A 23,035-nucleotide genomic window follows, 5' to 3' on the forward strand; every position below is an offset into this window, starting at 1 on the left:
CAGGTGCCTTGCACTCCTTCATGGCCTTGGTCTCAAGGAAGGAAGAGACCAAAGAGGAGTAACCTCCCTCCTGGTCGTAAGCTTTCAACGTCCAGTGACACCCCGACTAGCCAGTGCGGCCCCTCTGGGTCCCTGGGGCCGCGCAGTCAGGCTGGTGCTCCTGGCCTCAGCCTGGACAGGAAGAGGGGCACTCTTCTCCCCAAGCCTTTTCCTTTCCCTTTTAGTGCCTGGTATAGGGCAGGGGATGGACATGTTGGGTGAGTGGGAACTAGCCTGCAGTGGGGCTGAGTGAGGTGAGGGTGTGACGGGGTGGGGCAGAGACCACGTGGGTGTGTTACTGAACCAAGCTTGGGTCCACTTGCCCACGTGCAGTAAAGCCAATCTACGGACACCAGGTTGTGGTGAAGGAAGGTGTAGTGTTTAAGGTGCCAGACAAGGAGACTAGGTGGCTCGTGCTCAAAAACCTCAAACTTCCCGAAGGGTTTCAGCAAAACATTTTTGAAGGCCAGGTGAGGGAGGTGGATCATAGCGTGTGTGCTCAGTTCGTGCACAGTTCTCTGCTTGGGGGATGGTGAGGTAACAGGGCAGTGTCGCAGGGGTTAACGTTATCAATCCTCAGGCTCCGGTAGGTCCGGGGACTACGTGCTCATGGTCATCAAGTAGTTAATTTCTTCCATTTGGTGGTGGTTTTAGCGTCTGTAAAACAACTTAGGAAACGTGCAGCGGATACTGTCATCTAGGTGCTTCAGAGAGGAGCTACAGCAGAGGATATGGGGAGGGGTCTGTACCAGGAAGGCACAGTTACAGGTGCAAAGGGCAAATCTGTGGCCACATGGAAGCTTGTCCCCTAGTTTGGGGGCTTGGTGGCTTTCCTTACTTGAAGCCGACAGTTCCTGACGCGCGCCTGCGCAGCAGGGCGGGCAGACCTCTCAGAGCCACCACGCCGAGGGCGACTCCCTCTGCCTTCCACCTCCGGTTTCCTTGGAGACTCAGTTTTCATCCTCTTCGTCCTGAGCTCTTGCTCAGCTGTGTTCCCCCACCCGCTTGCCTCCTTCCGCATCCTAGAAGCGCTCGGGGGAGGGGGTGGGGGCAGCTTGGGGGCAACCCTGGTTGTTCATGGCCAGCACCCAGTTCTGCAGTTCCATGTGTCCCCACTCCTCATCCTTCTCCTCATCAGGTGTCTCCCTTCGTCATCGAGCCGTCCAGTGGCCAAGTTCAGCCACTGGGGGAGTGCAGAGTGAGCATCACGTTGGAGGCCCGGCACTGCCAGTGTCTGCAGACTGTCCTGAAGCTGGAGGTGGTAAACGGGACCTGCAGGTAAGGGGGTGGGGAGGGAGCCAGTATGACACACTCTTTGCATATTCGTGGCATATTTATTTATATTGTGTGTAGTTATGTATTTGTCTATAGACGTTTCAGAATTTAAAGGTCTTGATATGTGTTTATTCTATGAAGTTTGGAAATTACAGAAAAGAAAATGATCCATAATCTATTACCTGGAGATCATTCACTAGTAATATTATGGGGTATATATATCCTTCTAGTGTATATATGCGAAAGGAATATACATTAATGCAGCCACTTTGGACAACACTTTATTGTTACCTAATAAGGGTAACAATACCCTTGGTCCAGCATCAGTCCTTCTGGATATAATCCCAGACTTACACGTGTGCAGTGGGAGCCGTGTGCTCATGCTGGAAGGCTCATAGCTGGACTGTTCATGACAGTGAAAAACTGGAAACAGCTGACGGTCATCAACAGGAGAATGGATACAAAATAACTGTGTCAGATTTTCTCTTTATTGGAATGCAGTTGACATGTCACTAAGTTTTAAGTTGTACAGCATACTGACCTGATTCATTTATATATTGCAGCATGATTTCCATCGTAGCGTTAGCTTACACCTCCATCACTTCACCTAATTATCATTTCATTTTTGTGGTGGGAATAATCAAGTCTCCCAGCAGATTTGATGTATATAATACAGTATTGGTGTCCATAAGCACCATACTTCACATTAGATCTTCAGGACCCATTCACCTACTAGTTGCAAGTTTGTACCCTTAAACAGCATCTTTCCAGGTGCTGGGCATCCCCAGCCCCTGGTAACCACCATCCTACTCTCTGTTTCCACGAACTTGGCTTTTTTAGATTCTGCATATAAGTGAGATATTACAGTATTTGTCTCTGTCTGACTTATCTCACTTGGCGTAATGTTCTCAAGGTCCATCCATGTTGTCGCAAATGGCAGGATTTCCTTCTTCCTCATGGCTGAGTAATGTTCCATTGTATGCATATACCACATCGTCTTCATCCATCAATCTGTTGACAGACAGTTAGGGTGCTCCATACCTTGGCTGTTGTGAATAATACCGTAAACATGGGGGTGCAAATATCTCTTTGATATCCTGTTTTCACTTCCTTTGGATATATACCCAGAAGTGGAATTGCTGGGTCAGGTGGTAGTTCTCTTTTTAATATTTTGAGGAACCTTCATACTTCTTCTGTGGTGGCTGAACCAATTTATATTCCTACCAATGGTGTACAAGGGTTCCCTTTTCTCCACATCCTCACCAACACTTGCCATCTTTTGTCTTCTTGAAGATTAGCTGCTCTAACAGGTGTGAGGTGATATCTCGTTGTGTTTTTTTTTTTTTGCGGTACGCGGGCCTCTCACTGCTGTGGCCTCTCCTGTTGCGGAGCACAGGCTCCAGACGCGCAGGCTCAGCGGCCATGGCTCACGGGCCCAGCCGCTCTGCGGCATGTGGGATCTTCCCGGACCGGGGCACGAACCCGTGTCCCCTGCATCAGCAGGCGGACTCCCAACCACTGCGCCACCAGGGAAGCCCCTCATTGTGGTTTTGATTTGCATTTCCCTGATGATTAGTGTTGCTGAGCATCTCTTCGTGCACCTATTGGCCATTTGGATGTCTTCTTTGGAAAAATGTCTAGTTCCTCTGCCCATTTTTTAATTTGATTTGTTTGGCTTTTTGCTGTTGAGTTGTATGAGTTCCTTATATATTTTGGATATTAACCCCTTATCAGATACGTGTTATTGCTGATTGAAAAAAAAAAAAGCACAACCTAAAAGTTGAGAATTATGTTTAATTCTGGGACCTTACTGAGGACTATAGTCCAGAAAACAGCCTCTCAGATAGCTCTGAGGTAAGGGAGGAGCCAGAATATATGGGAGTTTTTGCTGAAACAAAACAAAACAAAACAAAAACAACATACAGGGGAACATCAAAAGATTACTGCTAATCACAAGAAACAGACATCTCAAGTTAATGATTTTAGTGCTTTTCTGTGTATGGGAAGATGCAAGATTCTGGGCTTATGGAAATCATTCCTTTAATATGCATCTTAACTACGTATGGCTGGTACCCTGTCTCTCTCCATCCTGAATTCCCCTCAGGGTGCACTGGTGGAGGCAGGTGCAGTGACTGCTGGCTTGATGGTTGCAACATCCTTTGTTTACTGAAATGGCAGGCAGCATTCTTTGTCCACAGTGTGCAAATACTTTCTCCCATTTGGTACGTTGTCTTTTCATTTTGTTCATTGCTTCTTTTGCTTTGCAGAAGCTTTTTAGTTTGATGTAGTCTCACTTATTATTTTTTTTAATTATTTTATTTTGGCTGTGCTGGGTCTTTGTTGCAGCGCACTGGCTTCTCTGGTTGCGGCGTGCAGGCTTCTCTAGTTGTGGCGGGAGGGCTCTAGAGCACGGGCTCAGTAGTTGGCAGCACGCAGGCTTAGTTGTGGTATGTGGGATCTCAGTTCCCCGACCAGGGATTGAACTTGGGCCCCCTGCATTGGGAGCATGGAGTCTTAACCACTGGGCCACCAGGGAAGTCCCTCTCACTTGTTTATTTTTGCTCTTATTGTTTTTTGTACTTTTGGTGTCAAATCCAAAAAAGCATCCCCAAGACTGATGTTGAGGAACTTCTTCCCTGTGTTTTCTTCTAGGTGTTTTATAGTATCAGATCTTATGTTTATGTCTTCGAGCCATTTCAAGGTAATTTTTGTGAGTGGTGTACGATAGGGGTTCAGTTTCATTTTTCTACATGTGGTTACCCAGTTTTCCCAACACCATTTGTTGAAGAGACTGTCCTTTCCCAGGACATTTTCCCAGGTGTTCATTTTTTAAAAATTGAAGTATAGTTAATTTACAATGTTGTGTTAGTTTCAAGTGCATAGCAAAGTGATTCAGTTATACATACACATAATATATTCTTTTTCAGATTCTTTTCCATTGTATGTTATTACAAGTTATTGCCTATAGTTTCCTGTGCTGTACAGTAGGTTCTTGTTGTTTACCTGTTTTATATATAGTAGTGTGTATATGTTAATCCCAAACTCCTAATTTATCTCTCCCCACCCCTGCGCCACGATCCCCTTTGGTAACCATAAGTTTGTTTTCTATGTCTGTGAGTCTGTGTCTGCTTTGTAAATAACTTTATTTGTATCCTTTTTTTAGATTCCACATATAAGTGATATCATATGATATTTGTCTTTCTCTGTCTGACTTACTTCACTTAATATGATAATCTCGGGAATTCTCTGGCAGTCCAGTGGTTGGGACTTGGCGCTTTCACTGCTGGGGCCCAGGTTCAGCCCCTGGTTCGGGAACTAATATCCCACAAGCAGTGCAGCGCAGCCAAAAATGAAAAAAAAAAAAGAAATCTCTAGGGCCATTCATGTTGCTGCAAATGGCATTATTTCATTCACTTTTTTATGACTGAGTATTATTTCATTGTGTATATGTACCACATCTTCTTTATCCATTCATCTGTTGATGTACATTTTGGTTGCTTCCATGACTTGGCTATTGTAAATAGTGCTGCAGCGAACATCAGGGTGCATGTATCTTTTTGAATTATGATTTTTCTCTGGATATATGCCCAGGAATGAGATTGTAGGATCATATTTTAATGCTATTTTTAGTTTTTTAAGGAAGCTCTATACAGTTCTCCAAAACGGTTGAACCAATTTACATTCCCACCAACAGTGTAGGAAGGTTCCCTTTTCTCCACAACCTCTCTAGCATTTATTATTTGTAGACTTTTTGATGACGGTCATTCTGACTGATATGAGGTGATACCTCATTGTAGTTCTCATTAGCATTTCTCTAATAATTAGTGATGTTGAGCATCTTTTCATGTGCCCATTGGCCATCTGTATTTCTTCTTTGGAGAAATGTCTGTTTAGGGTATTCTTTTTTTTTTTAATTTTTTAACAAATTTATTTATTTTTGGTTGCGTTGGGTCTTCGTTGCTGCATGCAGGCTTTCACTAGTTGTGGCGTGCAGGGGCTACTCTTTGTTGCAGTACGCGGGCTTCTTATTGCAGTGGCTTCTCTTGTTGCGGAGCACAGGCTCTAGGCATGTGGGCTCAGTAGTTGTGGCTCATGGGCTCTAGAGCACAGGCTCAGTAGTTGTGGCACACAGGCTTAGTTGCTCCATGGCATGTGGGATCTTCCCGAACCAGGGCTCGAACCCGTGTACCCTGCATTGGCAGGCAGATTCTTAACCACTGCGCCACCAGGGAAGTCCCTGTTTAGGGTATTCTTGGCTCTCTTGTCAAATATTAGTTGAGTGTATACATGGCATTTTTAAATGAGCGAATACCATTGTATTCTGGGAGGAACACACTGGAGATTTCAAAGGTTATTAGTGATATTCCCTCTCTCACTCCCTCCTTTCCTTCCTTCCTTCCTTTCTCATGGAAAATTTCTTACGTATATAAAAATAGTATAGTATAATGAACCCCTGTGTATCCATCATCTACTTTCAGTAATTATCAAATCACGACAAATACTGCTTCATCCACATGCCTCATCCATTTCTCCCCCCAACCCTTCTCAAACTATTTTGAAGCATAATATTCATTTTCTTAAGTTGACTGATGGTAACATTTTGTTTCTTAAGCTAGGCGGGGGTGGTACACAGTTGTTCTTTTTATTATTATTCTTTAAACTGTATAGCTATTTAAACTGTATATTTGTTTTGTAGTCATTTCTGCACGTATTTTGTTATAAAAACTTTAACTGCTCACTTTAAATCTTCATGAATACTTGAATTATCCTCCAAAGAGAATGGGCCATTTTATACTTGCACCTCCAGGGTATGAGACGCCCATCACCCCAGACTGTCACAGTGACAGATATTCTTAGACTTTGGATACTTGGATCAGCAACAGGGGGAAAGTACCAGCAATGTCTCATTCAAATGTGCTCTTCTACAGCTAACGTTATGGGTCTAAGTATGAGTCTTTTCAAAGCCACCGGTAATTGCATGGTTCTTCATGGTCCTTAAATAAGAGGGTTAAGTCTGTCTTCTCCTCAGGCAGAATGAATACCTTTTATTCAGTCTCTGCTTATTTCCTTTCTTTTCTTACCTCTATTCTTTCTTCTTAAAGGACCTTGTATTAATCAGAATGTTTACAGTTGCAAGTGAGGGAAACACATCAATTTAGGCAAAAAGGGGGAACCATTGGCTCATGTACCCGGGCATTCCTGCCCTACTGAATCCAGGGCTCCAGCCTCTTCCTTTGTCTGGTCTTCTACTTCTCTCTCATTGTCCGCCCTCCTTCCCTCTCCTGCACCCACCCCATCCTTCAACTCTGCTTCTCTCTCTTTGTTGGCCTTTCTCTTCCCTATTGGCAGGGGCCCTTGGCCACAATGCCCCAGGGAAGGGGGCCACTTAGAGTTCCAGGCTCACACACTCCCAGCTTAATAACCTCTGTGAAAAATGAAATCAGCTTTCTCCAGAGATACAGTCTGAATGGATCTCTTTGGTCACCTCCCCTCACAGGCCCTACCTCCCCGTGGCAGGGGGCAAGGATCCAGCTCTAGAAGAGGCAGGTGGGAAAGCTTGCTGGACAGTAAAAACAATAGCTACCACAGTCCACCACAAACCTGCTGGATCTATACTGCATGAGTTTAACCATTTTCCTCATATTTTCCATCTCTTGGGGTTTTTCTCCTCGCTCAGGGATATGCCCTTGGCCCTGCAGGTCACTAATTAAGTCTCTGGTGGATACCCTTGTTTTGGCAATCATGCTTTTCAATTTAAAGCTTTTTTTTTTTTTTTTTTTTATGAATTGTTCCTTTTCTGTAGTCATCTGTTATTGTCTTATGGATGCAACAGCCTCTCAGATTACCCCGAGGAAACTAATTTTAGTTTCCTCAGATTCTGGTTTGGAATCTTTCTTCGCTTTTTGGGTTTCTTTCTACATCTAATAATCCTTGGCTGCCCATTCCTGTTCTGAAGGAGGAAGTTGATTTGCATAAGGAGCTGGTGGTGTCAGTTTCCTCTGAGTATGTGGGTGTAGGTGTGGATGGAGTCCTCCTCCCAGGACTGAGTGTGTGTGAGTGTGTGTGAGTACCCTCAGAGCTTCCTGAATCCCATAAAGTTGGCCTTTGGGGAAAACAGCCCAAGACAAACAGTCGAGGAAACCCACACTGGCCAGCTACACGAATCAGTCCCTTCCTTCCTTCATAAATAGGATCTTTTTGGTCGTTCTCCCTCAGAGACAGTTGAGAAGCCCAGTGTTCCTGCAGGATCTGCTGTGACCTCTCTTCAGGGCCACGCCCACATTCTTCACTGCGGGTGGGGTAAATCCTCTTGCAGGATTTACCAGTCTTCTGTGTGATGCCTGAGCTCTGGGAGCCAGTATAGCTGAACCCTCCAGGATAATCTCCCAGCGCTCCTTTAGTTACCTCCCCTGCTCTTTCCCCACAGCCCACTCTGCCTTGTGATGCCTCTCACTCCACTGTTACGGAATCTCTGCTTGGCCTTCTCCAGGGGTCTTAAGTAATAGTTTTGTTCTCCTCTGTTTTATCAGTTAATCTGATTACAGCCTTTCTTTTAATTTTTTAATTATCCCAATATAATGCATTGGGATAGCATTATATTTATTTTATTTTAAAATTTTCACAAATTATGCATAATGTTAACATAGTGTATCTTATTATAATAATGATATATGGGGCAAATATAATAGTTGCCAGTCGGGACCCACTCTCCATCCTTCTCCACCCTGCTCTCCTATTTCTCCTCTTCCTCAACAACACTTGTTACAATCTATCGTTCAGTGGTACTCATCCTGGTGTGTGTGAAGTGATATTTCACTGAGGATTTGAGTTTTCCTGATGGCAAATGATGTTTAGCATCTTTCATATGCTTCTTGGTTATCTGTAGATCCTCTTTGGAGAACTAGCTCTTGAATTCTGTGCCCATTTAAAAAAAATAAGGTTATTTGTGTTTTTATTATTGAGATGCAAGTGTTCCTTTCTTTTTTGAGATGGAAGTGTTGTTCTTTATATATATTCTAGATACATGTCTATTATTAGGTATATGATTTTCAAATATTTTCTCCCACTCTGAGAGTTGTCCTTTTACTTTCTTGATGGTATGTATACTTTGAAGCACAAAAGTTTTAAATTTTGGTGAATTCCAGTTTATGTATTTTTCTCTTTTGTTGCTCGTGCTTTTGGTGTTATATCTAAGAAACCATTGCCTAATGTCACAAATATTTACTCACATGTTTTCTTCTGAGAGTTTTATAGTTTTAGTTCTTATTCTTAGGTCTCTGATCCGTTTTGAGTTAGTTTTTGTGTATGGTGTGAGAAAAGAATCCAGCTTCATTCTTTTCCAACTAGATAATCAGTTGTCTCAGTAGGGTTTCTTAAAAAGACTTTTCTTTATCCATTGAATTGTCTTGGCACCCTTTGTCAAAAATCAGTTGACTGTAAACATGAGGGTTTATTTATGGACTGTCAGTGCTGTTCCATTGATCTATAGGTCTGGTCTTATGCCATATCAACACTGTTTTGATTAATGTGGCTTTATAGTAAGTTTTGAAATCAGGAAGTATGAATTCTCCAACTTTGTTTTTCTTTCTCAAGATTGTTTTGGCTATTCTGGGTTCTTTGAATTTCTGTATGAATTTTAGGACCAGTTTATCTCTTTCTGCAAAGAGGCAGCTGGGATTTTAATAGGGAGTGTGTTGAATCTGCCGATCAGTTTGGGGAGTATTGCCATCCTGACAATATTAAGTCTTCCCATTCTTGAACATGAAATGTCTTTCCATTTATTTAGGTCTTTTCATTTCTTTCAGTGAGGTTTTCAGTGTACAAGTCTTGTACTTTTTTTGTTAAAGTTATTCCTAAGTATTGTATCATTTTTGATGCTTTTGGAAATGGACTTCTCTTAATCACATTTTATTATTATTCATTGTTAATGTGTAGAAATACAAATAGTTTTTTGTATATTGACCTTGTATCCTACAACCTTGCTGAACACATTACTTCTAATAGTTTTCTAAATAGAAGATCATGTCGTCTGCATTTAGAGAATATTTTACATCTTCCTTTCCGTTTGTTTCCTTTAAAATTTTTATTTATTTATTTATTTTTGGCTGTGTTGGGTGTTCGTTGCTGTGCATGGGCTTTCTCTAGTTGTGGCGAGCGGGGGCTACTCTTCGTTGTGGTGCGTGGGCTTCTCATTGCGGTGGCTTCTCTTGTTGTGGAGCATGGGCTCTAGGGCGCATGGGCTTCAGTAGTTGTGGTGTGCAGGCTCAGCAGTTGTGGCTCGCGGACTCTAGAGCACAGGCTCAGTAGTTGTGGTGCATGGGCTTAGTTGCTGTGTGGCATGTGGGATCTTCCCGGACCAGGGCTCGAACCCATGTGCCCTGCATTGGCAGGCAGATTCTTAACCACTGAGCCATGAGGTAAGTCCCTATATCTTCCTTTCCAATCTGGATGCCTTTCCTTTCTATTTCCTGCCTAATGGACCTAATGATACTCCAGTACAGTGTTGAATGAAAGTGGCAAGGTTGGATGTCCTTGCCTTGTTTCTGATCTTAAAAGGAAAACATTATCTTTCACCTTTAAGTATATTAGCTGTAGGCTTTTTGTAGATGTCCTTTATCAGGTTGTGGAAGTTCCCTTCTATTCCTAGTTTGCTGATTGCTTTTCTCATGAAAGAACGTTTCATTGAATGTTTCATTGAATGTTTTTTCTGTGTCTTTTGAAATAATCATGCCATTTTTGTCCTTTTTAAAATTAATGTGGTGTTTTTCACTAATTTTTGCATATTCAACCAAAAATTTTATTTCTTATTTGACCTATTGTTTATTTAGGAGTGTGTTGTTTAATTTACACGTATTTTTGTTTCCCAAATTATTTTCTGTTGTTGATTTTTAATTTGATTCTCTTGTTGTTGGAGAACATGCTTTGTATAATTTCAGCCTTTTAAATCTGAGGCTTGTTGTATGAGCTGTCTTATGGTCTGTTCTAGAGAATATTCCATGTACACATAGGAAACATTTTGCTGTCGTTGGATAGAGTGTTATATAGAGGTCTGGTTGGTTTATAGTGTTAAGTCTTCTATTTCCTGTTCATCTTCTGCGTAGTTGTTCTGTCCACTATTTAAAATGAGGTATTGAAATCTCTAATCATTATTTTGGAATTGTCAGTTTCTCCCTTCAGTCCTGTCATTTTTTGCTTCATGTATTTTGTAACACTGTTGTTAGACATGTGTATTTATAATTGTGATGTCTTCCTGATGGATTGATCTTTTTATAATTATAAAATACCCTTCTTTGTCTCTAGTAACAATTTTTGTCCTAAAGTCTATTTCATCTCCCATTAAAATAGCTACAATAGCTCTCTTTTGGGTACTGTTTGCAGTATATTTTTCCATCCTTTTACTTTCGGCATAATTTGTGTCTTTGAATCTAAGGTGTCTCTTGCAGACAGTATACAGTAGGATCATTTTTTAAAATACATTTTGCCAATCTCTATCTTTTGTTTGGCTTTTGAATCTATGATCTATCTCAGTCTCGTTCTGTGGCTATAAAAAGATAGCATGATAACTGCAATTAAACCTCATTTTCAAATGTATTTTACAGCTTTTTATGGGGACAAGTCTTTTCTTCCTTGATATTCTTGAAGATTGCCAAGCTGGCCAAGATGGAAAAGGTTTTTTCTCTTTTGGAAAAATCCTTAATTATTGAACAAAGTGAACAGCACTCAGAAATTTATGGCCAAAAAAAAAAAAAAAATGGGGGTGGGGAGGAGGTTAAAAAAAAAGAAGATAGCATGAGACATCCTTGTAATGGAACCGTTCTGTGTCTTGACTGTGGTGGTGTCATGCGTACCTACATGTGATAAAATTGCGTAGAAGTAAATACATACAAACGAGTCCATGTAAACCTGATGGGGTCTGAATGAGATTGCTGGATTGTATCCGTCTTGGTCTCCTGCTTGTGACATTGTGCTATGGTTAGGCAAGATGTTACTATTGGGAAATTGGGTGAAGAGTATATTGGATCCCTTTGTATTCTTTTTTGTTACAGCTGCATGTGAATCTACAGTATTTCAAAATAAAAAGTTAAAAGCAAAATGCATGTTATCTCCGTTCCTTATATAAGGAAAAAAATACCCTCAGACATATTTGTGTGGGTCTGTTTCTAGGTTTTCTACATTGTTCCATTGATCTGTTGTATACATCCCTCCACCAGTAACACACTAACTTGATTGCTGTAGCTGTATAGTAAGTCTTAACATCCAGTAATTTCCCACTTTATTCTTTTTAAAAATTGTTTTAGTCTGTGTCCTTTATCTTTCTATGTTAATGTTATAATAAGCTTGTCTATATCTACAAAAATCCTGGCTAAGAGTTTGATAACAATTGTGTTAAACTTAATAGATCAATTTGGGAAGAATTGACGTGTGTTGAGTTTTTAAATGCATGAACATGATTTATGCCTCTCTATTTATAGTCATCTTTGATTTCTTTCATTGGTGTTTTTGTAGTTTTCAGCACACAAATTCTATATGTGTTTTATTAGATACTTACCAAAGTATTTCAATTTTTCGAGCAATTATAAATGGTATTATATTTTTTAACTTCTGTTTCTACACATTCTTTGTTAGCCTGTAAAAATGTGATTGATTTTGGAGTTCCCTGGCGGTCCAGTGGTTAGGACTCTGTGCGTTACTGCTGAGGGCGCGGGTTTGATCCCTGGTCAGGGAACTAAAAATCCCACAGGCCTCCTGTCACAGCCAAAAAGAAAAAAAAAGTGATTGATTTTTATGTGTTGATTTTTACCCTGTCACTTTGCTGACTCACTCATTAGTTCTAAGATTTAAAAAAAAAAATTGATTCCCTGGGATTTTCTACGTGGACCATTGTGTCATCTGCACATAGGGAGGAGTTTTAATTCTTCCTTTCTGTTGAGCATGCCTTTTATTTCCTTGTGTTCCAGCCACCTGCCTGTGTATGCCGAGGTGCAGGAGCCCTACGTGTACCTGCAGAGCAGCCAGGTGGAGGTCACCAACCTCTACGTGGGCGTGCCCACCAAGACGCCTGTCACACTCTTCAATGGCACACTCCTGCCCACCCAGTTCCACTGGGGCAAGGTGGGTGAGCCCACACTGTCGGGCCCTAGGCCTGCAACCCTCAGCCCCAGAGGCCTGTGTGGAGGGGGACATTGTCCCCCAGACACCTCCCAGAACAGATTATTGCCCCTGGAGCTGACTCTGCTGCCTGCCCCACGTGCCACGGCAGATGGGGCCACGTCCCTGTGCATCAGAGCCAGCTGTCCCTGTTCCCCATCACCCTGGGCCTCCCAGGGTGGCTTTAGTCCAGAGAACCCCTGACAGGGATGAGGTTCATCTGTGGTGGGAGAGGAGAGGAGAGGGACCTGTGGTTTATCCCCACTCAGGAGCACCCCACCCTGCTGGTCTTGCTGGGGGCCCCCAGTCCGCCAGCCTCCCCAGAGTATGCGGCGGTGCTGAGCCCTCTGTCTGGACCCCGGGTCCATCCTGGAAGCCCAGCACGTGACCCCACCCATGTGTCTGCCAGCTCCTGGGGCTCCAAGCAAGCTTCTGCACAGCAAAAGTCTCCCCGAGACGTGGCACGCTGGGCCCCTGTGAGGAGCGCCAGTTCAGCCTAGAGTTGACTGCTCATACCCAGGCGAGTGAGGGCTCAGGGGCCTGCATGCCCAGGAAGCTCCCCCGGCTGCCTGCCTCTGTGCCGGCCAGGAGGTCCACCCCAGACCCCTCTCCTGGGCCGCGTCAGTGGGGACGAGACTTCTTGCATTTGGGTCTGGGGTCCCCACTCCCACTGGGCCTGCTGTCTAGGGACACAGGGCCTGGATGTGCCCTGACACCCTTGGGCACCACCTTTAGCCCTCGCCAGGCCATTCTCTTTGGAGCAGGTGGGCCCAGCTTTCCAGCTGCCTGGAGATGCTGAACAGAGCTGCTGCCCACGGCGGGCCCTGTGTTGGGTGCTGCAGGGGAGTCTGAGCGGCACCCAGGTTCCTCCCAAGAAGGACACAGCTTCTCCTGGGTGCAGCCCACAGGAAGGCCATTGGGCCGAGTATGCTCAGTACTTGGGTGGTTGCCGGCTATCTGTTTGTGATTCTTGTGGGGAAGGAAACTTCTTCCTCGCATACACTAGCAGCCCCAGGTCCCAGTCCTCTCTGGCGAACATGTGGATGGTGGGCTTTCTTACACAGCTGAGTCTGAGCTCGAGGGTGACGGCTGGGCCCAGGCCTGGCACAGAGCAGACCTCACGCAGAAAGGGCTTGATTTCTATGGTAGCAGCTTCATCAGGATAAATGTGCGGCTTCTCCAGAGGTCCGCTTGGAGGGGTCTCCTTCACATGGGGCTGCCCAGGTATTTGGGGCCGACTCACAGCCAGGAGCCCTGAGGAAGGGGCCAGGCCTCCGGTGGGGGGCAAGGGTGGGCTGACAGGCTGGGTCTGGGCATAGTGACCCACTGAAGGGTCTGGGAGCCCTTCCACAGAGATGAGCCTGGACAAGACCTTTGGGTTGAGCGCCCCCGCCCCCAAGCAGCCTCCTGTGCTGCAGGAGCCCATCTGAGGCCCCTCTGCTGAGGCCAAGCCCTGGGCTTTACCTGAGTGATGCACCCTCGGTGGGCTTCCTTATAGGATGAGTTGATGGACCTGGCCCTCCCTTGTAACGTGTTGGGCGTGAAGGAGCCACTGGTTCTGGGCATTTCCGGGAAACCCCGGGGACTGCAGGTGGCCATCGCCATCTCTACAGAGGACAGCGACAGCAGGTGAGCCCAGGGCAGGCCCGAGGCCTGGGGGCTGAGGCAGCCGTTAAAAGGACCGGCCTTGAGGTGGTACCAGCCTCCTCCCCGTGATTCCCGCGGCCGGGAAAAGGCCCCTCACAGACTCTCTGGGGACAGCCCCGCCTAGCCCATCACCGCCTTCTCTGTGGTCTTTCCCCACACACCAGAGGCGTGGTGTTCAGGCGGGGAGACGGCAGGGGACGGGGCTGTGGGTACCTTGGGCTTTCCCACACGAGGCCTGGCGACCGGAAGACAGGCCGGTCTGCCCCAGACAGGGAGAGCCTGGGGAGTTTGAGGCCTCTCTTGGCATCACAGGTGGGCGAGATGGGAGTCTCTGTGGGGTGGCAGCTTTTTTTTTTTTTTTTTTTTTTTATTTATTTATGGCTGTGTTGGGTCTTCGTTTCTGTGCAAGGGCTTTGTCTAGTTGTGGCAAGCGGGGGCCACTCTTCATCGCACGCACAGGCTCAGTAATTGTGGCTCACGGGCCCAGCTGCTCTGCGGCATGTGGGATCTTCCCAGACCAGGGCCCGAACCTGTGTCCCCTGCATTGGCAGGCAGATTCTCAACCACTGTACCATCAGGGAAGCCCTGGGGTGGCAGCTTAATGAGGGCTTGGAGGATGCAGCCTGGTTTCCGGGCAGCTCTGGTGCCCCCACCCCAGGTGGTTCGCTGGGCAGGGCCAAGGGTGGCGTGTAACCGGGTGCTCGTGGGCTCGGGGCAGTGTTACCAGTGCAGAGCTGTGGCCAGGCCACCCGGAGAGGCTCCACCTGGACTTCGGCTCAGCAGTGCCGCTGCGGACCCGCGTGAATCGCCAGCTCATCCTGACCAACTGTTCCCCGATACAGACCCCTTTTACCCTCAAGTTTGAGTACTTTGGGAGCCCTGCAAACAGCCTGCGCCAAAAACCCAGCCTGTAAGTCTGGTTTCTTTCAGAGGCGGCTTCTGGGGAGGATGTGGCCTGCTGAGGTGGAGGGCTTCGGACAGGCCAGGTGGTACTGGGGCCCGCGGACGAGGGAGAAGTTATTGTAGGTGGAGGGAACTGTGCGCAGAGATACAGTGAGGCACTCTGCAAAGCTGTAGCTCGGAATCAACTGCAGTGAAAGTATTTACACCGAGAGGTTGGCTAAGTTTACCAGCACCCCGCTGCAGACGCCTCGCCACCAAAGCTCCTAAGGTGGGGGTGGGAGTGGGAGCTTCAAAACCACCGACTGCTGGTGTTGCAGGGCACCAGGAACAGCTCCTGAGCCATTAACTTGCCCATTGCAGAAAGTTAGCATGTGTTCAATGCAGGACAGATGTCAGCAGGAAAGAGTGGAAATGGCCTGTTGCAGAAGGCTGGACGAGGGTTGGGGAGTCTGGGCTGGGTTTGCATCCAGGGGTCACCAAGGTGCAGAGCCTGGGGATCGGGGTCCCTGCCCTGGAGCCCTCCTGAGTTTGTTGGGAGGCAATCCCTGGGGCTGGCAGGCAACCTGCAGCTGGGATGCTTTGGGTGGTAGGGGTGCAGCGTGAGCAAAGACCACAGACAGAGGTGAAGAGGAGGCCTGACCAGCTCTCCCCTGGGAGGAGCAGGCAGGGCCACCTTCCTCCGCTGGGCACCTGGGGGGATGCTGGTTGCCAGGGGAGGTGGCTCAGGTCTGGGGAAGGGCCCCGGGTGGCTTGATGTGATTTCCATGTCCCGTCTTGTCAAGCCCCGACATGCCTCCTGCCCTGCTGAAGATGGCTCGGATGCGGGAGCTCTTGGCCAAGCGAGAGCAGCTGGGTAAGAGTCCCAGGGCATGCGCTGAGCCCAGGCCTGGCCAGAGCGGCATTTTGCGTGGCCTTCCAAGGAGGTGGGCCAGTTGCTGCAGGAGGGGACCCTGACCAGAGACCATTTCTCAGCGTCTTTTCTAGCAAGGTCCCTGAGATGGCCGTGGCCTCCACCTGACAGCGCCCCCTCTTTTAAACGAGGCCATCCCCTTGCCAGGGCGTACGGCTTGTGCACAGGGCCTGGCTTCGATTCGGGAGGGGTGGTGGCTCAGAAGGGAGGGCTGAGGCTCGGCCCTTGTGGGAGGTGAGAGAAGCTGGATGCTGGGCCCCAGGCTCCCAGGAGGAGGGTCTGTTTAGCCAGACCAAGGAGAGGCTGTAGGTTGGCTTGTCTGGTTCAGTGCTTTGCTGACGCTTGAGGGTTTGGACCTATTTCCTGCCCTGGGGCCTGAATCCCCATTCCTGGTTCTCCTGCAGAGTTTATGGAAAGCATGCTGTCCCACGGGAAAGGAGCTGCCTTCTTTCCCCACCTCTCCCAGGGCGTGCTGGGGGCCCACCAACAGCTTGCCATTGACCTCACAGCCTGTGCGAACATGTGGGGCGAGTACTGGGACAGCCTCATCTGCACAGTAAGTAAACAAAGTAAACGTGTCCCAAATCCTAGGCTACTGAGTTATTGCACAGAAGATTTTCTTGAACTATTTAGTAAATTGGATGGGTTAGTTATGGTAGATATTTGCTTTAAATTGTGCTGTGCCCAATGACAAAGAGTTGATCACCTTAATATACAAAGCGTTTCTTAACTAACAATAAGGGGGGCAAAAGCATCCCAAATAGGCAAAGGGTTTGAATAGGCAACTCAAGAATGACAAAGAGAGACGGCCAGTGAACGTGAAACATGTCACCAGCACTGGTAACCAAAGAAGTGAGGGTTAAACCACTGAAATACTAGTCTTTGTGAGATTAGCAAGGTTCAAAAGTTGTCAGTGAAGGTGCAGGGGAAAGGTACTCACGTGCACGGCGAGGCCGGCTGGGAAATGTGTGCCGCCGTTCAGAGGCACTTCTGCAGGGCGCTGGGGACACACAGTTAAGGTTGCCCCAAGGAAAGAAGTGGACACAGGGAACAAGTAAATTCACACCAGGCTTCCTTTTCTTCTCAGCGTTGTTTGTAATAGAGGGGGGAGAAAAAAGCAAACGGTGTAAACATCCATGTCCATCAGGAGAAGATAGGATGAAAACATTAGGCTACATCCACGCAGTAGAATTCCGGAGCCTGTTAAATGATGCTGTAAACCTTCATTAGTAAAATTATCATATGTTGTAAAGAGAAAAGAGATTACCAAAACAAAGCATGCCCAGAATGCTCCTCATTTATATCTGTGTTTTATGCACACAAGTCTGTCTAGACAGTGGTACACTGAAATGTTAACAGTGAGTCATGCTGGGGGGTGGGGTAGGATCATGGGTGAAATACATTCTATTTTAAATTAAAAAAAGACATTTATCGCTTTTTATTAGCAGAGAAAAATAATAAAGTTATTTCCATTTAAAAGATAAAGAAATTTAATCAAAGGGGCCATAAGAGGCCAAAGACCCTCAAGCTGGGAGATCCGTGCAGTCGCACGCAGGGCTGGGTGGGAGAGCAGGACAGGGAAGCGGGGGCTGGGAGGCCAGGCCTTTGGGGGCGTCTGGGGTGAGTGTCAGACAGGGGGGAGTGAGTCCCCGCCCAGTTGCGACCAAACTTTGGGGGCCCTGGGCTGGCTGGAGGAGGGAGGGCCTCGAACGGAGGGGATGGGGAGCCAGGGGTTGTGGTAGGAGCCGGTGCCGAGAGCAACGCATGACTGCTGTTTTTGTAGGTGGGAGACCTGCCTCCAGCGGTCATCCCGGTGCACATGGCGGTGGTGGGCTGCCCCATCAGCTTCCACAGGACCACCCACTACACCACTGACCAAATCCAGAAGGAGCCTGTTGTCAGGTATCCCTGCCTCGCCCCCGCCCGCCTCCTGCTCTAACCCTCGAAACCCTCTGGCCTCCACCCCGGGCTGCCCACTCCAGCTCATTGCTGTCCCGCTGGCCCAGGGCCACTTGGTGCCACCCAGCTCGAAAGTCCCAAGCCAGGGCTACCCCAGAGGAGAGAGGCCTCAGGGGGCACAGCCGTGATCTGCACATCTCCGAGGGCTTTGCGGGGACAGAAGTACCGAGTAGTCACTTGTGGTCCGAGGTCAGGGCCGGACTTGGGACCCCTCACTCCAACTGCGTTGGGGTCTGTGTGGTTGCAGAGTGGGTGGGGTTTACTGGTGAGCAGTCCTGGGTCATGGTTCACCGGGCACCGCGTGGGGAGGGCCTCCAGCCCTGGGACTCGGTTGCTCTGGGCCGAAGACAGACCGCTATGGGGCCTCCTGCCTGCCTGAGCCCCGGCCCTCCTCTCTCAGGAGAGCTGGCCTGCGGGGTGTGTGCTGGCTGTGGCCCTGCTGACCCTCGTCTCCTGTCTCCAGGTTCGGCACCCAGGTCTCTGGAGGAGACACAGTCACCCGGATCCTTCGCCTGAGTAATTCCAGCCCCTGTGGTGAGATGCTCGCGAGAGAAATCGGGACTCTTGCTGCAGGCTCTGCCGTGTGGTGGGCCAGGCTGGGAGGGAAGATTGGGGTGGGGGAAGCTGATGGCCCACGACCTGGAGCCAAGTGGGCTGGGGTATGGAGGGAGGCCCCCAAGGGCCAAGGTCAGGACTGGCCAAGCCAGTCTTGGGTTGTCAGAGCCACTTCCACCCGAGAAGACAGGACTTATCCTTGCCTGGGGTCTCCCAGTGTCCATGGGCCACAGATGCCCTCCCCTGGTTGGGTTCACTTTGCATAGGGACAGGCACTTGTAGGGGACACCTTTTCTCTTCCCTTCAGCCAGCAGCCCCTGAGCTATTTGCCAGGTGCTGTGCAAGGAGCTGGGGATACAGGGGCAACAGGACAGCAGGGGCTGTGCCTGATGGGCAGGACGGACGTGACCATGGGCTGCCAGCGTAGAGTGCACTGAGTGCAACTATGGGGGCGGCCAGAGTGCTGGGGGTCTGTGTCAAGGGCCATCAGGCTGAGGCCAGGAGGAGAGCGACCCAGCTGGGCCTGAGGGAGCGTATGGGCCACAGGAAGAGCCAGGGCCAGCTGAGAACCAGAGTCTCCTGGGGATTACTTAAAGCACCTTGAGGCTGGGCCACCCCGGACCAAGTGAACCACAGTCTCTAGTGGCAGGGCCTGGGCACTGTAGTTTTTAAGCTCCTCGAGGACTCAAGGGAACATCCTGTTGGTGGAAGAGAATGGCCACTCTGTGACCTTGCTTGTTTTTGTCCACTGGATCTGTGCATTTGGGGTGCATTGGACCACTCTAATCATATCTTAATCAAGTTCTTCTGGCGTTTGTAGTTTTGCTGTATGTTTTTAGCTTCTGTATTGTTAGATGCACTTGACAGCTAACGAGGCCTCTTATCACCCTGTAACCTTCCTCTTTGGCCCCTTCAGTGCTTAAATCCCACCTCGCCGAAGAGCAGCATTGCTCCCGCTGGTTGTATACTGGCACTTGCCTGGTATGTCTTTGCCCATCCCTCTGTTTTCACCTTTTATGACTTTGATGTGTGTTTCTTTGTAAACAGCCGAGCGCTGAGCTTTAGAAAACCTAATCTATGTATTTCTCATTTTATGATTTATTTCACTGTTATTTTTCTACTTTCTTCGTTTTGCTTTTGGTGACTTCTGTTTTCCCTTTGTTTGATTTGGGATTTCTCTTCTACTTTCCTGGTTACCGTTGCTTCCTTGGGGCTCATCATCACATGCACATTTCTCCGTACCTGAAAGTGAGATTGTCCTCTGCACTTGAGAGTATGGAAGCCACTGGTGGCCTTGGTGAGAGTGATTCCGTGCGTGAAAGAGGCAGATACCAGGTAGTAACCCTAGGGACTACAAGTTCAGGGACCTTGCGTGGGCATGTCTTCACCAGGCATTCATTCCCCAGGGGCGAGCCATGAATCCGAGGTGAGCTGGGAGTGGGCGGAGGCGCTCATGGATTGTTTATCCTCCAAGCTTGCTGTGGAGAGGAGAGGTGGTACTGGAAAGGTCTGGCAGAGGGAAGCTTGTTTAAGTGCTGTGGGGAAGCAGCCAGGAGAGAGGGGAGATGGGACACATCTGGCCCCTGAGAAGAGGGGTGTAGGGATGGGGTAGATGCAGATAGATGGGGGGCTCCGGGCAGGACTTTTTTCTGGGAGGTGAGGTGGGACCACCCACTGAGTGCCAGAGGAGACCAGGGAAGACAGTGTTGTGGTGCAGGTAGGCAGGGACGGCTGAGCAGGAAACAGTGATGGGCAGAGTGGGGGCACAGTTTAGGTTGGGGACATATTTATGGGAGTGGCACGTTGTTTAGAACGCGGGGGACTTGCTCACTGGGGCCTAGATGGTCGGTTCCGTTCCCCCAGGGTTAGGTTTTTGCCCAGTGGGTACAAAGATGGGGGCAAAGAGAGAGATGAGAATCCTGGCCAGACAGTTGCCAGTGGCAGCCCCCAGAGACTCGCCTGGCTGGGGAAGGAAGTGAAAGCAGGCAGGCGCTAAAGGATGGAGGAGGGGAGGAGGCAGGGGACACGGGGAGTGAAGGGCCCAGGGGTCAGCAAAAAGGCCAGAAGGAAAGGAGGGTGTGGGGAGAGCACACAGGGAGCCGGATTTCTGCATCTGGACATGAAACCTGGTCTTGTGATCCAGAGGGCAAGGGCTGATGGAGCCGATGGCATAAGCCTGTAGACTCTCCTAAAACAAGAATTGCCTGCAAGTGACATTGGGGAGCCAGGCCCCCTCCACCCTGAGTGTGGGAGACCCGGCAGCCTCCGGGGGCTGCAGGGAGTGGGGGGGGGGCGCCAGGGAAGAGTCTGCTCCTTCCTTATCCCTCGCCTTTCTCCCCCATGTCTGCCCCAGACATCCGCCTGGACTGGGAGACCTACGTTCCAGAGGCCAGGGAGGACCGGCTGCTGGAGCTGCTGGTGTCCTATGGGCCACCCTTCGCGCTGCGGGACCAAGCTGGGAACGGCCTCCTGTGCCCTGAGACCAGCAGCTCCTTCTGGTCCCCAAGTCCCTCTGACGTGTCCAAGTCCAGCCGTGAAGCTGCCCAGTCTGTGAGCAGGGGTGGCGGGAGGGCTGCCGGGCTGTGGCCAGTGGGCCTCGAGCCTGCGTGAGCCTCAGCGACTCCTGGACCACAGGCTGAGGGCGGCTCCAGTGCCGGCGCCTCCCAGGAAATCATCTCGGTCACCCTGCAGGGACGTGAGGGGGTGCCCTCTGACGAGCCGTTCTCCATCAGCCCCAAGCAGGTGGTGAGTTGGGGTGGGGCCGGGAGCTCTGGGCGGGGGTGGGGGGGCGGGGGGGGGGTGTCCCCCTGGCCGGGAGGGACAGGCGGCGCTGAGGCTGCTGTGTGCGTCTGCCAGGTGGTCCCCGCAGGGGGCAGCAGCACCATCTGCATCTCCTTCACACCCGTGGTCCTGGGCCCCGACGTCCTGCACAAGGTGGAGTGTACTGGCTCCGCCCTGGGCTCCATGAGCTTGGATGACGAGGTGAGCGCTCCTGGCCTGGGGAGGGTCCCCACCACTGCCTCTCCCTGGGGCAGCTCGCCCACTGCCTGCTCAGCTCGGGCGCCCGTGATCGGGCTTGTGCTCGGCAGGTGGAGAGGGAGCTTCCGGGGAGGAGGCGCCGCCTGCCGGGCTCGGCTGTGGGACCCGTGAGGCTGCACCTGCAAGGCTACGTGAGGCCCGCGCAGTGAGTCGGCTGGGCTGCCTGGCCTCCCTGCGGCCCGCTGTGGGGGTCAGCCTTCCCTGGCACTGCTGGGGACCAGACAGGGTCCTGGGAGCAAGAGGATGGGGACGGGAGGGAGAAGCTGGCGGGTGAGCCCAGGGAAAGGCCGGCCAGGGTCAGCTGGGGCCCAGAAGCCCAGCCGTGCCTGTCGCTGGCAGGCTGAGCGTGGAGCTGGACTCCGGCGGCAGCATGGTGTTCTGGCACCAGGCCAGCGACCTCATCCCCGAGCAGCGCTGTGCTGGGGTGAGTGTGCTGCACCCCCCCCCCCCCCCCCCCCCCCCCCAGCCCCCCCGTCCCCCGCTGTCTCCCGCGGCCCCCCGCGGGGCACAGGCCTGACAGTCCGGGTCCCCTCCCCCGGGACCCCCCACCCCCCACCCGAGTCAGAGGTTCCGGAGGGCAGAATTGAGTCCCCTCCCAGACCTCTGTGGCCGCCCAGGTGCTGAGTGAGCTGGCGGGACCCCCCACCCGAGTCAGAGGTTCCGGAGGGCAGAATTGAGTCCCCTCCCCGACTTCTGTGGCCGCCCAGGTGCTGAGTGAGTTGGTGACCACCCACCACCTGAAGCTGACCAACACCACGGACATCCCACACTACTTCCGGCTCCTGGTCTCCAGGCCCTTCTCTGTTTCTCAAGATGGAGTGAGCCGCAGCCACAGGGCTCCCGGTCCCAGCTGGAAGCAGGAGTGCAAGGAGGGGACAGCAGCAGCCGGCAAGCAGCTGGTACTCTACCCACAGGAGAACATGCTGGTCAGTGGGAGCTTCTGTGGTCCCTGCCTACAGTGGGCACACTCACCTGGGCTGGGGCTCACCCTCCTCTCACGTTTGCGCATGCAGCACCCTCCAGGTCGGGACATAGACACAGACAGTGGTGTCCACACACGAACCACACGCTTGGCCCCGCCGTGCGCTGTGCGCTCAGGGGCGGACACCCATCACACGCACCATGTCCAGCAAACCCCTCCGCACGGGCCCTCCACGCGCAGGAACGCCCAGACCTATCAGTGTGGACACTCGCGAGTTCCCTCTACCAGTGTCCTGGTCCTGCGAGCACCTCCACGCGGCACAGACCCCCCTTCTTGTGTGCCATCACGCAGGGTTTCATCACCATCTTTCCATAAACATAAGGCACACCAGAAACACAGTTCCCCAGGCCCCACTGCCAGAGATGAGAAGATCTGGGCTGAGGCCCAGGAACACGTTTCCCTAACAGGTGCCTTTGATGAATCTGTGGATCTGGGTCCACAGACCTGGGTTGGGGAGCCCCGTGTACAAGCCCCATCCTGTTAGGCCCAAGTTACACCCTGGACCCCAGATACCCACTCATGCTCCCCCAGCCCCCTCCCCACAGCCTCCAGGGTGGCCCCTGAGGAAGGCAAAGCTG

General features: G+C 50.0%; 1 protein-coding gene across 19 annotated transcripts in view; it reads left to right on the top strand.

Moving 5' to 3' along the window:
• Window positions 1-23,035, top strand: part of DLEC1 (DLEC1 cilia and flagella associated protein) — a 104,696-nt gene that overhangs the window by 79,442 nt on the left and 2,219 nt on the right. For 11 of the 19 annotated variants that reach the window (XM_027088100.1, XM_027088105.1, XM_027088108.1 and 8 more), the window contains 15 exons: window positions 1,178-1,317; window positions 12,273-12,426; window positions 12,872-12,982; window positions 13,961-14,091; window positions 14,828-15,019; window positions 15,795-15,865; window positions 16,327-16,478; window positions 17,706-17,824; window positions 18,345-18,415; window positions 20,790-20,986; window positions 21,071-21,181; window positions 21,293-21,418; window positions 21,526-21,620; window positions 21,815-21,899; window positions 22,183-22,401. In XM_027088100.1, the coding sequence (XP_026943901.1) occupies window positions 1,178-1,317; window positions 12,273-12,426; window positions 12,872-12,982; window positions 13,961-14,091; window positions 14,828-15,019; window positions 15,795-15,865; window positions 16,327-16,478; window positions 17,706-17,824; window positions 18,345-18,415; window positions 20,790-20,986; window positions 21,071-21,181; window positions 21,293-21,418; window positions 21,526-21,620; window positions 21,815-21,899; window positions 22,183-22,401 (1,974 nt within the window). Of the gene's footprint in view, window positions 1-1,177; window positions 1,318-12,272; window positions 12,427-12,871; window positions 12,983-13,960; window positions 14,092-14,827; window positions 15,020-15,794; window positions 15,866-16,326; window positions 16,479-17,705; window positions 17,825-18,344; window positions 18,416-19,352; window positions 19,418-19,685; window positions 19,772-20,789; window positions 20,987-21,070; window positions 21,182-21,292; window positions 21,419-21,525; window positions 21,900-22,182; window positions 22,893-23,035 lie in introns of those variants that run through there. The other 8 variants (XM_027088116.1, XM_027088115.1, XM_027088104.1 and 5 more) reach the window with 7 other exon arrangements.

This window comes from Aethalodelphis obliquidens, unplaced genomic scaffold (genome assembly GCF_003676395.1).
Source record: "Aethalodelphis obliquidens isolate GAN/ISIS:26980383/991018 unplaced genomic scaffold, ASM367639v1 scaffold62, whole genome shotgun sequence".
In the NCBI taxonomy this organism is placed as follows: Eukaryota; Metazoa; Chordata; class Mammalia; order Artiodactyla; family Delphinidae; genus Aethalodelphis; species Aethalodelphis obliquidens.